General features: G+C 37.2%; 1 protein-coding gene across 1 annotated transcript in view; it reads right to left on the bottom strand.

Annotated features, from left to right (window-relative positions):
* The window catches only part of LOC107148310 (T cell receptor alpha chain MC.7.G5-like), a 282213-nt gene extending 271191 nt beyond the window's left edge, over window positions 1-11022 (bottom strand). The window contains exons 1-2 of the mRNA XM_048798840.1: window positions 10941-11022; window positions 10394-10693 (exon numbers count right to left, since the gene is read on the bottom strand). Of these exons, the coding sequence (XP_048654797.1) occupies window positions 10394-10693; window positions 10941-10989 (349 nt within the window). The 5' untranslated portion in view covers window positions 10990-11022. The remainder of the gene's footprint in view (window positions 1-10393; window positions 10694-10940) is intronic.
* Between the last annotated feature and the right edge of the window lie 1083 nt (window positions 11023-12105).

A 12105-nucleotide genomic window follows, 5' to 3' on the forward strand; every position in this document is an offset into this window, starting at 1 on the left:
AAGATATATGAAAATTATATTCTGAAGATTTTGAGTGGAAGTTTGATTTTTCAAGGACATCAAAGAGCAATATAAAGTTTTTCACCATTAGCCAAGAGCTTGTTTATGAATTTTAGTTGGATGTTGATGGGTATCAAATCACTTTGGTGTTAAGATTTCATTGGATATATTTTAAAACATATGAGCTTTATTTGAAAATGCCAATATTTAAATCAGTGGAATTAACCTTGGTAGCTAATTCAACATTTTAACTAATGACAAAATATTTTTGAAGTCACCTTAAAAATGTGTGAAGTTTTTATAGTTTTCTACTGTATGATTACCCTTAGTCTGATGCACAGGATGGCCTGCAAACATGAACACACTTTGATGACAACAAAGGAATTACTATCAATGCAGTGGTCTTCTTTATCCATGATTTTGCTTTCTACTATTTTAGTTATCAGTGGTAAATGTAGTCCAAAAATAGTAAATGGCAAATTCTGAAAATAAACAATCCAGAAATTTTAAATAACTTTTATTATAGTATACTACTACTATAATAATAATTATTATATTTTATTATTAGCTATTATTGTTAATCTCTTAGAGTACTTAATTTATAAAATCATACTTTACCATGGGTATGTATGTATAGAAGAAATAGTATAGAAATAGGGTTCAGTATTATCTGTGGTTTCAGTAATCTCCCAGGTGTTTTGGAACACATTCCCAATAGACAAAGGGGGACTACTGTATATGTGTATATGTTTAATCCCTTAACCACTCTTACAGTCTTTGGTAGGAAGTGTCAATCCTATTGAAATTCATGTGGTTTCTTGAATGTTTTCTCTTGGATATGAATTGAGGCAAAGCAAGATGGAACTAGAGACCTTTAGATCTCACATTTCTTGCTTTTCTGAATTGCTGGGTGCCACGTGGAAGAAATGATCAAAAAGTGTAATTGTAAGGTACTATAGAAAAGGTCTGTGCCAGATACTCACTGGTTATTTGCTTATCCCTTCTTATAAGTGGAAAGTGATTCTTCCTGTCAAAAGACTTTAAACTATGTTCTGTATTCAATGGAAAATGCTGATTCCTGGTATCAGAGAGAATACAGCAGTCAAGGGGGCAAACAGAGAGCTCACCACAGGAGGGCAAAGTGAGAAGGCACTATTTGTTTCTTATCTCTCCCTACCCCAGGAGAGTCTATCTTTAGTGGCAAAGGGAAAAGACAAGTATCTTGACATCTAATTACCTTGTTTTGTTTCCATCTTCTTTTTTCCTCCAAAACATGGGCAATTAGCCACTGTTGTTAGAGTTGAGCTGTCCTTGGTTCTGAAGATTTTGGCAGTCAATGTAAAGAGAGAAAACAGCATGGTAGCTGCATCAAAACAGACATGGAGATCAATGGAATAGAATACAAGGCAAAGAGACAAACCTGCATATATAGAATCATCTGATAACTTGACAAAGCTACCAAAAACATGTTGGAGAAAAGATAGCAAACAAATGGTGCTGGGATAGCCACATGTAGAAAAATGAAGCTAGATCTCGTTCAACCTCCACAAAAATAAACTTAAAGTGAACCAAAGACCTAGGAGTTATACCAAAAACATTGCAACTGCTAGAAGAAAACATAGGGTCAACACTCTAACAGGCACTGACTCTTCCTTAGCAAGAACCCTAAAGCTTAAGAAATAAAACCAAGAATCAATAAATGGGATGGCATCAAATTAAAAAGTTTATGCATAGCCAAGGAAATAAAAGAGTGAGGAGAGTGAAAGAAAATCTTTGCCAGCTACTACTCTGATATATCTAGAACATATAAAGAACTAATAAAATGAAATCTCTCTCTCTCTCTCTCTCTCTCTCTCACACACACACACACGCACACACACACACACATACACACACATAACCCAATCAAAAAAAAAATGGGCAAAAGAACTAAACACACATTTCTCAAAAGAAGAAATACAAATGGCTAACAAATGTATGAAAAAATGCTCAACATTCCTAGAAATCAGGAAAATGAAAGTCAAAATTACACTGATATTTCATCTCACTCCAGTTAGAATGGCAATCATCAAGCATAGAAAGAATTAAAAAATACTAGCAAGGATGGGGGAAAAAAGGTACATCCATGCATTGTTGGTGAGATTGCAAATTCACTGTGGTATACTCATATATGTAAATAGCATAATTTGGTCAATTTCATCCTGCAGTTCTTTCCTTTTCTCATCTCTCCTACCTCCCTCTCTATCCCTTTCTTCTACTCCACTGATCTCTCTTTTTTTTCCTGGGATCTCTGTTTTCCCTTTTCCCCCTTATTTTGCTCTGATTTCCACATTTGAGAGAAAACATTTGACCTTAACTTTCTGAGTCTGGCTTATTTCACTTAGCATGATATTTTCCAGCTCCATTCATTTTTTAGCAAATGCCATAATTTTATTCTCCTTTATAGCTGAGTAAAACTTCATTGTGTGTGTGTGTGTGTGTGTGTGTATACATTCCATATTTTCTTTATCCATTTTTCAACCACTTTGGAAAGCAGTATGGAGATTCTTCAAAAGACTAGGAATGGAAGCACCATATAACACAGCTATTCCCTTCCTTGGTATTTAACCCAAAGAACTAAACTCAGCATGCTATAGTGATACAGGCACGTAAGTATTTACAGCAACTCACAATGGTCAAGTAATGGAACCAGCTCAGGTGTCTATCATCTGAAGAATCAAGGAGGGGAGGGAACTAGGAGGTTACTGGGGACTGAAATGAAGCACATTATTATCCATGCATGTGTGATTATGTTAAAATGAACCTCAGTATTATGTATTACTATAAAGCACTAATAAAAATATAAAAAGAAGGAAAATAGACATTTACTTTGTCTGTATGATAAAACAGACCACAAGTGTAGGTACAAGTGGTTCTCATGTTACGTCTCATAAGCAATTTTTTATGGAATCTCATAAAAATCCTGAGATAATGTGTAAGCTATGTGCTTAACAAAGAACCTACAGTATACCCAATAATGAATTTTGTAGTACTGTTGTTTATAACATCCCTCGTAGTAACTGATCATATCATGACAAAGCACAGTTCCATGGAAGAAATAAAATAATGATATACTAGATCAAGAGGCATCCTGCATTGGAATAGCCAAGACAAAGACTATATTTTAACTATGGGGCATTTTTCTGGAAGAAAAGCTGGAAAATCTATGGCTAGATCTAATAGGATAGTAGGGAGTGGGGGATAAGGGAGTTGCCAGAATATGGCCTCTCTGAGAAATATGTATATTTCTATACATAAACATTCATGCAACATGTCATTGTAATGCACACATGCATGTGTGTGCGACACCTACATGCTGCAGATGCACACGCACTTGCACGCACACACATACTATGTTGATATTGCTTGGGAGAGTCTTTACATGAGTTTAGTTTTATTTTAACCCAATAATATGCTGAATGTTGCCATGCCTGAGGGCTTTCTACAACAGAATGTCATTTGGTCTACATTATGGTTTATTATTTCTCTTTTTCTATACGAGGTACTTGACTCTCCATTTCCTAAATTATATCCAGAACTGTTTTATAGAGAACTTGTGATTCATTTAGTATATATTGAATAGTGAATCCATGATTGTCATGGCTTCACTATTCAATATATACTAAATGAAAAACCTTAAGATCCTTACATTTTTATTTATGATTATCATATTTCTTACCTGTGCCTGAATTCTAATAGTATATAACATTCTGCTAAACTGTTTCTAGGGCACTCTACTCTGCAATCTTTAAGCTTGTATTTGCCAGTGTTTTTAAACTCCTGAAATGTTTATCCTCATTTTCCTTCGGCATTCCTGCCACATTTATTTCTGCTCTAATTCTTCATCTTTGAACTTCTATGTTGCTGTAAGCAACTTTTCTTTTGCTTTTTCTGTTTTCTGAGTTCTGATTATTATTCACATATTTTCTGACTTGCCTTGATTCTTCAATATGTTCTCAAATTCTTTTGAATGTTTTAACATTGAGTATGTTTTAAGCAAAATAATTGCCTGGTAATTTTCTTTCTTCCTGCCTTTATCTCTCTTTGTTTTATAGAGATGCCCCAAATGAACCATTATTCATAGTATATGAGGATCTGTAGGAGTTGCTTAAATAAAACTTCCACTTGCAGCCGAAATGATCAAGATTATTCCTAAATAGTTTCATGTGATTTAGAATGATCCTGTCCTGGCCTCCTCATATTTGCTGCCTTTGAACTTCTGGAGTTTTAGGTTTAGGGTGTAATGTCAGGTTTTTCATAGCAAGTGACATCAAGCTGTCTTTTTCTCATTCTTCAGTTTCCGTTTATCAAATGTACAATTTAACCCACCTCTGGGCTAAATTTACCATTAAATATTTCTTATTCATCCTTTTATCTACTGAACACATTGAAGTGATCCTGAATAAATGTCTGTTCTGAATTTCCAGTCAACAGACTTTCTGCATCATTGTGAAGCAATTTTATTCATTGCTTTTTGCTTGCTCTGTTGAAATGTAAATTTGGGTAATTTAAAGAATTATTTCATGGGAATTAATATGTAAAATTATTATTGTTTTTTGATGGTAAAAGGAGTTTGAAAGAAAATTAATAGTGTAGGGTCTGTTATTTTTGCCCACCCAGTATTCATCTGTTCCCTTTCTAATAACATCTTGGCTTTGCTTTGGGGGGAACCACCCCTTTCCCAGATCTGAACAGGCTGAGTGCAACACAGTAGTCTAAGGACGTTCCTGTTACCAGGAAAAAAGCTTGTTCCTTTTGCTGGAGTTAATAAATTGGCAGTTATGAGAGGCAAAAAGATGTCTTTGTCCACTTCGGCTGCAGTTACAAAAATACCACAGACCAAGTAACTTTAACATTTATTTCTCACAGTTCTGGAGGCTGGAGGTCCAATGTCAAGTTGCAAGATGGTTCAGTGGCAGATGAGGGTCAACTTTCTGATTTATAGATGGCTGTCTGCTCACTGTAACCTCACCTTGTGGAAGGAGCCAAAGGAGCATTCCAAGACTCACCATTCATGTATTCATCCCATGTATGAGACTTCCACCATCATGACATAATCAATTTCTGAAGGCCCTACCTCCTAATGCCATTACTTTGGGGATTAGGACTTCAACATATTACTTTTGGGGGTGGGGGACACAAATATTCCGTTGATAGCAATGTCCATGTCCTATCTCCACAGCCTGAAAATATCTTACTTAATATGGTAACACGGATTTTAAAAATTTGATTAAATTAAAGATCTGAGATAGGGAGGTTATTCTGAATTATCTGGGTAATCACAATGAAATCATCAAAATCTTTATACGAGAGAAGCAAAGGGGTCAGGAGGGCCAGAATAGGCTAAGGGGATGACAGAATGGTAGCAGAGATCAGAGTGGCACAATTTCTGGTTTTGAACATGGAAGAAGACTGTGAACCAAGGAATGTGGAAGCCCTTAAGATGCCATAAGGGCCCTGCCAACACCTTAATCTTAGTTCGAGAAGATTTCTGACTTCCAGAACTGTAAGACAGCAAATTAACATTGTGTAAATCATTGTTTGTTTGGTTTTTTTTTGTAACCTGTTGCTGCAACAGTAGGAAACTAATACAGTAAGACACAATTCTGAGGTTCCTACTAGCTGTCTTGGCCTGCTTCAGAATGAAGCCTGTATAAAGAAGAGCCAAGTCATCCATTAAGAATACAAACAATAATAAATTCTGAAGAGGATGTGGAAAAAAAGAACACTTTTACACTGTTGGTGGGATTTTTATGTACAGCCACATGGAAATGAGTGGTTTGCCTCAAAAGACTAGGCATGGAATCACCATATGACCCAGCCTATACTACTCAGCATTTATTCTAAAGAATTACATCGTACTGTAGAGATGCATGCATACCCATTTGTAGCACAATAGCCAAACTATGGGACCAGCCTACGTGTCCACTGTAGACGAATGAGTAAAGAAAATGTGGTTTATATATACAATGGAGTTTTATTATGTCATAAAGAAGAATGAAATTATGTCATTTGCAGGAAAATGGATGGAACTTGAGAACATTATTTAAGTGAAATAAACCAGACTTAAAGTCAAGGGTCACATGTTTTCTCTCAAATGCAGAAGCTAGAGAGAAAAAAGGAAAAGAAAGTTATAGGGGAGTGGAACCTCAGGAAAATGGAAGGGAGAAGAGTAGCCTAGAGGAAAGGGACCAGGGAGAGGGAGGAGGACAGGGAAATGGAAATGCTGGCTCAATTATATTGTTACATTGTGTGCATGTATGAATATGGAACAGTGAATCCCACCATAGGTATAATTATAATGCATCAATAAAAATATGAAAAAAATGATAAAAAAAGAACCAAGTGATGGAGACCTAGTATTGGTAAAATTCTGTGAGCATTTGACTCTGGTTCTTCCTGAAGTAGTTTAGCTGAATTTTTTTGTTTTGTTAGCTAACAAATTTGTGCTTGTTTTTTTTTTCTTCAGTTACTTTGATCTAGGCTTCTTTTACTTGCATACAAGTTTCTTTTCCTTCTCCTTCTCTTCAAGAATTCTTCTTCTTTTTTTCTTTTTAAAGAATCATAGCATTACTTAGAATATCCCCAGTTTAGGAAAAAGAAAAAAAAAAAAAACAGAACAATGCCTGCAGAACTTATTAAGGTATTCTAAGGTTATTGTAGTCATAGGAACTCATGCTATGGAAGTACTTGATAGAGGAAAATATTCAGAATGTATTCGTTTTAACTGGAGGGAAAAATTAGAAAAGAGCATTCCCAGAAACATCTAATCATATAACAAATAAGTTTATAAAGTTAAAAAAAGAAGTATTTTCCTATGACAAACTTGGAAGGTTTAGAAATCCTGTTTAAATTTCTATATTCTTCATTGAGTGTCATTATCTTTATAGAAAATGACAGCCACAATATTTATTAGCACCCGACAAAACTTCTATTTTATTTTATTTTATTTTTATTTTTTAAATTTTTTATTGTTGGTTGTTCAAAACATTACAAATTTCTTGACATATCATATTCCACACTTTGATTCAAGTGGGTTATGAACTCCCACCTTCACCCCATACACAGATTGCAGAATCACATCAGTTACACATCCATTGATTTACATATTGCCATACTAGTGTCTGTTGTGCTCCGCTGCCTTTCCCATCCTCCACCATCCCCCAAACTTCTATTTTAGATTTTAAGTTTAAAATACAATTTTAAAATGCAATGAAAAAATTTAAAATATTGGATATTCAAAAGTTAAATAATATCAAACTAATGTAAAAAGGTATAAATTCATGATGTAAAAAAATCAACAATGATAAAACTATTGTTTTTATATTTTAGTGTTATTAATAAATATGACTGATAATAGTCTCATCTTGCAATCATCATCTTTCAAAAAGTAACAACAGACTATAAGTTTATGTACAGAACAGCACTATTTTCTCACATATTTTCTTATAATTATATCTACATGTTTATTGTATTAATAAGACAGACTGTAGCATTTTGCCATGTTTTGGGTAGACAGAGTCCCAAGTACACATACACTGTGATTTTAGGCATGTTAGACTGTTTGGGCTTTAATTCCTTATACATACTTGGGATATCAATACCTATAATATAGATGTGTTGGGAGTACTAAATGAAGTTATATGCCATACACCCATTGGAATGTGGGGCAGATATACAATGGCAATGAGTGTTAGCTACTAATACTATTAATACTCCCAACATAATATTGTCGTTACTCTTAATTTTTTGGTATACTATATAGTTCTGAGTTTGCCCAGAATCTGGAGTTCATACAACTGTTATGGTTTGTATGTGAGGTGTCCCCCAAAAAGCTCATGTGTGAGACAATGCAAGAGAGTTCAGAGGAGAAATGATTAGGTTGTGAGACCCTTAACCCAATCAGTGAATTAATCTCTGATGGGATTAACTGGATGGTAGCTGGAGGCAGCTGCAGGAGGTGGGGCATTGGGGTGTGGCTTTGGGGTATATAATTGTGTCAAGTGAAGCCTCTCTCTCTGCTTCTTGATCATCATGTGAGTCACTTCCCTCTGCCACACTCTTGCACCATGATGTTCTACCTCACCTCCAGCCCCAAGGACTGAGGCTGGCTTCTATGGACTAAGGCTTCTGAAACAGTGAGCCCTCAAATAAACTTTTCCTCCTCTACGATTTTTCTGATTGGGTCTTTTAGTCATAGTGGTAAAAAAGCTGACTAAAACAACCATATAGGAGATGACAATAAAGAATGTTTATCAATTTTTACTTTATCAAGTTTAATGAGGAAAATGCCATTAATTAATTAACTTCATTCAAAAAACATCTATGAATTAAGGAATGTGGTAGGCACTGTTCCTATCAAAATGAGTAAGGCTTCAGCTCCTGATACCTGAAGATTGCTTTTCAGTGGGGGGACAGTGAAAAACACGTATAAATATCATAAATGATTAGGTGTGCTGCATTAGAAATAAGTTTAGGATTTCAGTTAAGATGAAGGAGGAAGTGGTCAGTTCTACCTGGGCAAGAGGGTCAGGACAAGAATGCAAGAAGAGGGGGCGCTGGAGAACATCTTCAACAGTAGCCAAGTGGGTAAGTGAGGGGTGTTTAGGGCTGAGGGAATGGTGCCAACCAAGGGACAGTGTCATGTACACATGACCAGAGTGTACCATAGGAAGGAGTATGAGAATGAATGACCCTGAATTGCTAAGGAGGGACTGACTAATTCATCAGTAGATGACCCCTGACCACTCACCCATCAGGTATGGCAGGTCCTGGAAATACAGTGGTGTCCTCTGCCTTAATGGGACTTACCTTCTGAGTAATCACAGATTGCTTCCATGGGAAGGGGGCTTCCTCAAAGAGGGAACACATGGTCTGTTTTTTTTTGTGGTAGGAAGATCCCTCACATTCTGCATGAAGCAATGTTTGAAGGGGACACAATTGAGGATAAGAGAGTCTAGGTGGATAAGAGAGGAGTTGTTTGAAGGTACTAGAAGCAAGGATGGAAGAGAGAAACAAGCTTTGATAGGACACTTGATATCTAGTCTGCATTTGTAAGTCTTGGTGACTAATGGAGCCCAAAGGATTAAAGGGGGAGAATGAAACCTGAAAGGTCTGAGGGTATCTGCTTGTGAGAGTGTTGCTTCCACTGAGCTTGGGGTTTAACCCATTCTTTGCAGCCAAGAAACAGTATGGAGTACTGAGCCTCACTGGAGTGTGGTGTTCCAGAGCTGATGTGTTTACAGTGAGTGGTGGGAGTGGGTGGGGTTTGGAATGATTCAGAGGCTGTGGCCTCTCCAGATCCAGTCACTTCCACAGCTCATTCTAAACCTTCTTCAACCTAAGCTCTGGAACCCACCCATGGGACTTAATTATGGCTGTGTGAGTATCTTCTCAAACTCTTCTGTACTTACCAAAGTGGGCAGATGAAATTAAATGTTCCACAAGGCAGCTTAACAGTGAAATAGATGTAGCGGGGGGCATTGTGGCCATGGCAACTACGTGGTCCCACCTCTAGACCTGGTTTTCCTAAATGGTCACCTCCTCCCCTGCTGCCTCATCAGACACAATTACTATGACATCTTATATCAGATAAAGGGTGAAGTCAGTTAAAGTCAGAAGGAATGATTGATAGGTCAATCAGAAAACAATGAGATAGACATGGTGTGGAGATGTGAACTGTTTTATAATTAGAAAGAAATGAGATATGCATGAAAAATCAGATAGCTCAGGCTGCAAGGGGGAGGATGGAGAGATTTCCTGAACCAGAAACTCAGAAACAACAGAATTTTAGGGCTGAGGGTATAGCTCAGTGGTAGGACACTTAACTAACATGCATACAGCACTGGGTTTGATTCCCAGCACTGAGACAGAAAACAAACAAAAACACTAGATTTTTATTATGCTCCTAAATCTTGACTGAAGCTCAGGAGGAAAAAATAGAGAACAAAAATAAGATTTGTAGGCAGGTAAGAAATTTAATTTTGTACATATCAACTTTGATACGATTGTGGGTCATGCAACTAGTAATCAGAGTAATTAATGAAATAAAGATTAAGACTCAATTTTCAGTAGTCTTCGGTCAAGTTATGAGTTTTGCTGGACTGTGTGTAGACATGCTTTGCAATGCTATGAATTTTTGTGTATATTCGTTATTTGATAACTGTTGAGAACTACAGCTTATAGAATTCTCTCTGTGTTTCCTATAGTCAGAAGAGTATTTTTTTTTCCTCCAGAGAAAACAGTAACTTCCTCTGTTTGTTTCTGTTTCCCCCAACACTTTTCCCCAATCTTTGCAGGGAGGCTGAGGTCTGAGGTTTCTGTCAGCCTCTCCCTGGTGCTTGTCTCACTGTGTGCTCCTGGAGGGCACAGAAATACACAGCAGCATCTCCCAGCTGTGAGTCTGAGATCTTGAGACCCAAGGACTTGGCAGCTTTCTGGAAGTTTACTGAGAAGCGATTCTCTGTTGCATTCTCTTGCTTATAAGCTTCTTGGCGAATAATGGGAATCATCTGCCCACTGGCAGTTTGCTTGTACCAGTACAAATAATAATTGCTATCCTTAGTGTCATATGTACAGTCCAGGGTGGCGGTCTCTGCCTCCTGCACAGATATTTCTGGTTGAGACTGGGTGACACTCTGGGCCATGCTAGCTCCTGAGGGAAAGAGGAGAGAAAGGGCCTCATTGGGCATCATGTTGGAGGGATAAACAGACAGACTCACAAGCTGGTTCCCACCCCCAGCCACCTTCTTCTTGTTTCAAGCCCTAGGCAGTGCTATATCGACTTTTTGTCTTTAAAACTGGGTCCAATGAGAGGATTAGATTCCTGTGCTATTAATCTTTCTTCCCAACTCCCAGTCCAATTGAATAACTCGTAAAACCAAATATATGTGCCTTCTTACCAAGACCGGTGGAGACCACGAATGCCCACAGCAAGTTGGGACATGCCATGCTGGCAGCTCCCTCCTGTAGGGTGTGAGACACTTTCTGTTCTCATTTGAGCCTTGGGTATCAGCCTGCCTCTGACATCACTGCTTCAGAACAGGAAATGTACGGCAGGTGGGCTGTTGTGAAGGATAGCTCAGTTAGAAAGGCTTATGGGTCCTTTTTGTGTTTCACTTTAGAAAATAACACTTTGGCCATAATTTCAAATTTAAAAAAAACAAAACACTGTTGTCAGAACCGTAACTTATTCCAGGATACAAATGAAGAGGAAAAGGATGTGGTAAATTGTTTTTTGTAAGCACATAATTTGGAGAAGAGAATGAGATACGTGGGAAAATATAGGCCAAGCTCATGCAATGACTTTAGTTTTTCCTGTAAGCTTTTTCTTTTTCTTTTAAATCTTCCCCTGTCCTCTCTTCCCCCTCCCCTCTCCCTCCCTTCCTTTTTTACTGCCTTCCTTTCCCTCTCTTTTACTCCCTGTGTCTGTCTTGAAGCCAATATCACTAATGGTCTCTGGGTTGTGGTAACACAGGTATTGGTTATATTACCCTTTGATCAATTCTGTGTTTTAATCACGTTGAGAAATGATTAAAAATCATGGTGACACCACTCTGATAGTCTAGAGAAAACTGGACCTAGGATTTGGGTATCTAATTGCCCTATTATTTGCTGAAGAGTTTTTTCTTTTTGTGAAGAATGCCTGACTTTGATGGTGTCAAGGAGCTGTGGCAAGCATTCCTGTAAAGACTTTTGTGCACTTCTCTTAGTGACTTTGGGAAGGAAAAAAATAAGAAAAATTAACATAAGATTTATTTGAGGACATTCTTTGTTGCGCATCTGACAGCTTTTCATTGACATCTCATTTTTCTTTATACTTGCATTTTTTTCTAAGAGAGAGGAAAGGTCAGAAATTGCATTTTACAGAGGAGGTAACTGGGCAAAAATGAAAACTCACAATGCGGAGAACCATTAGTCTCATTTGCATGAATTTTCTTTGCTTACTGAATTTTGTGTCATCCTTAGAGGAGGCCATCTCCACAGTCTGACTTTATGCAAAGTTTGCCCAGCCCTGTGAAACAAGAAAGAGAATAAAAGCCTGAACTCAAAAGCTGACTTCCTGTA

The sequence above is a fragment of the Marmota marmota genome, unplaced genomic scaffold, assembly GCF_001458135.2.
Source record: "Marmota marmota marmota unplaced genomic scaffold, marMar, whole genome shotgun sequence".
Classification (NCBI taxonomy): domain Eukaryota; kingdom Metazoa; phylum Chordata; class Mammalia; order Rodentia; family Sciuridae; genus Marmota; species Marmota marmota.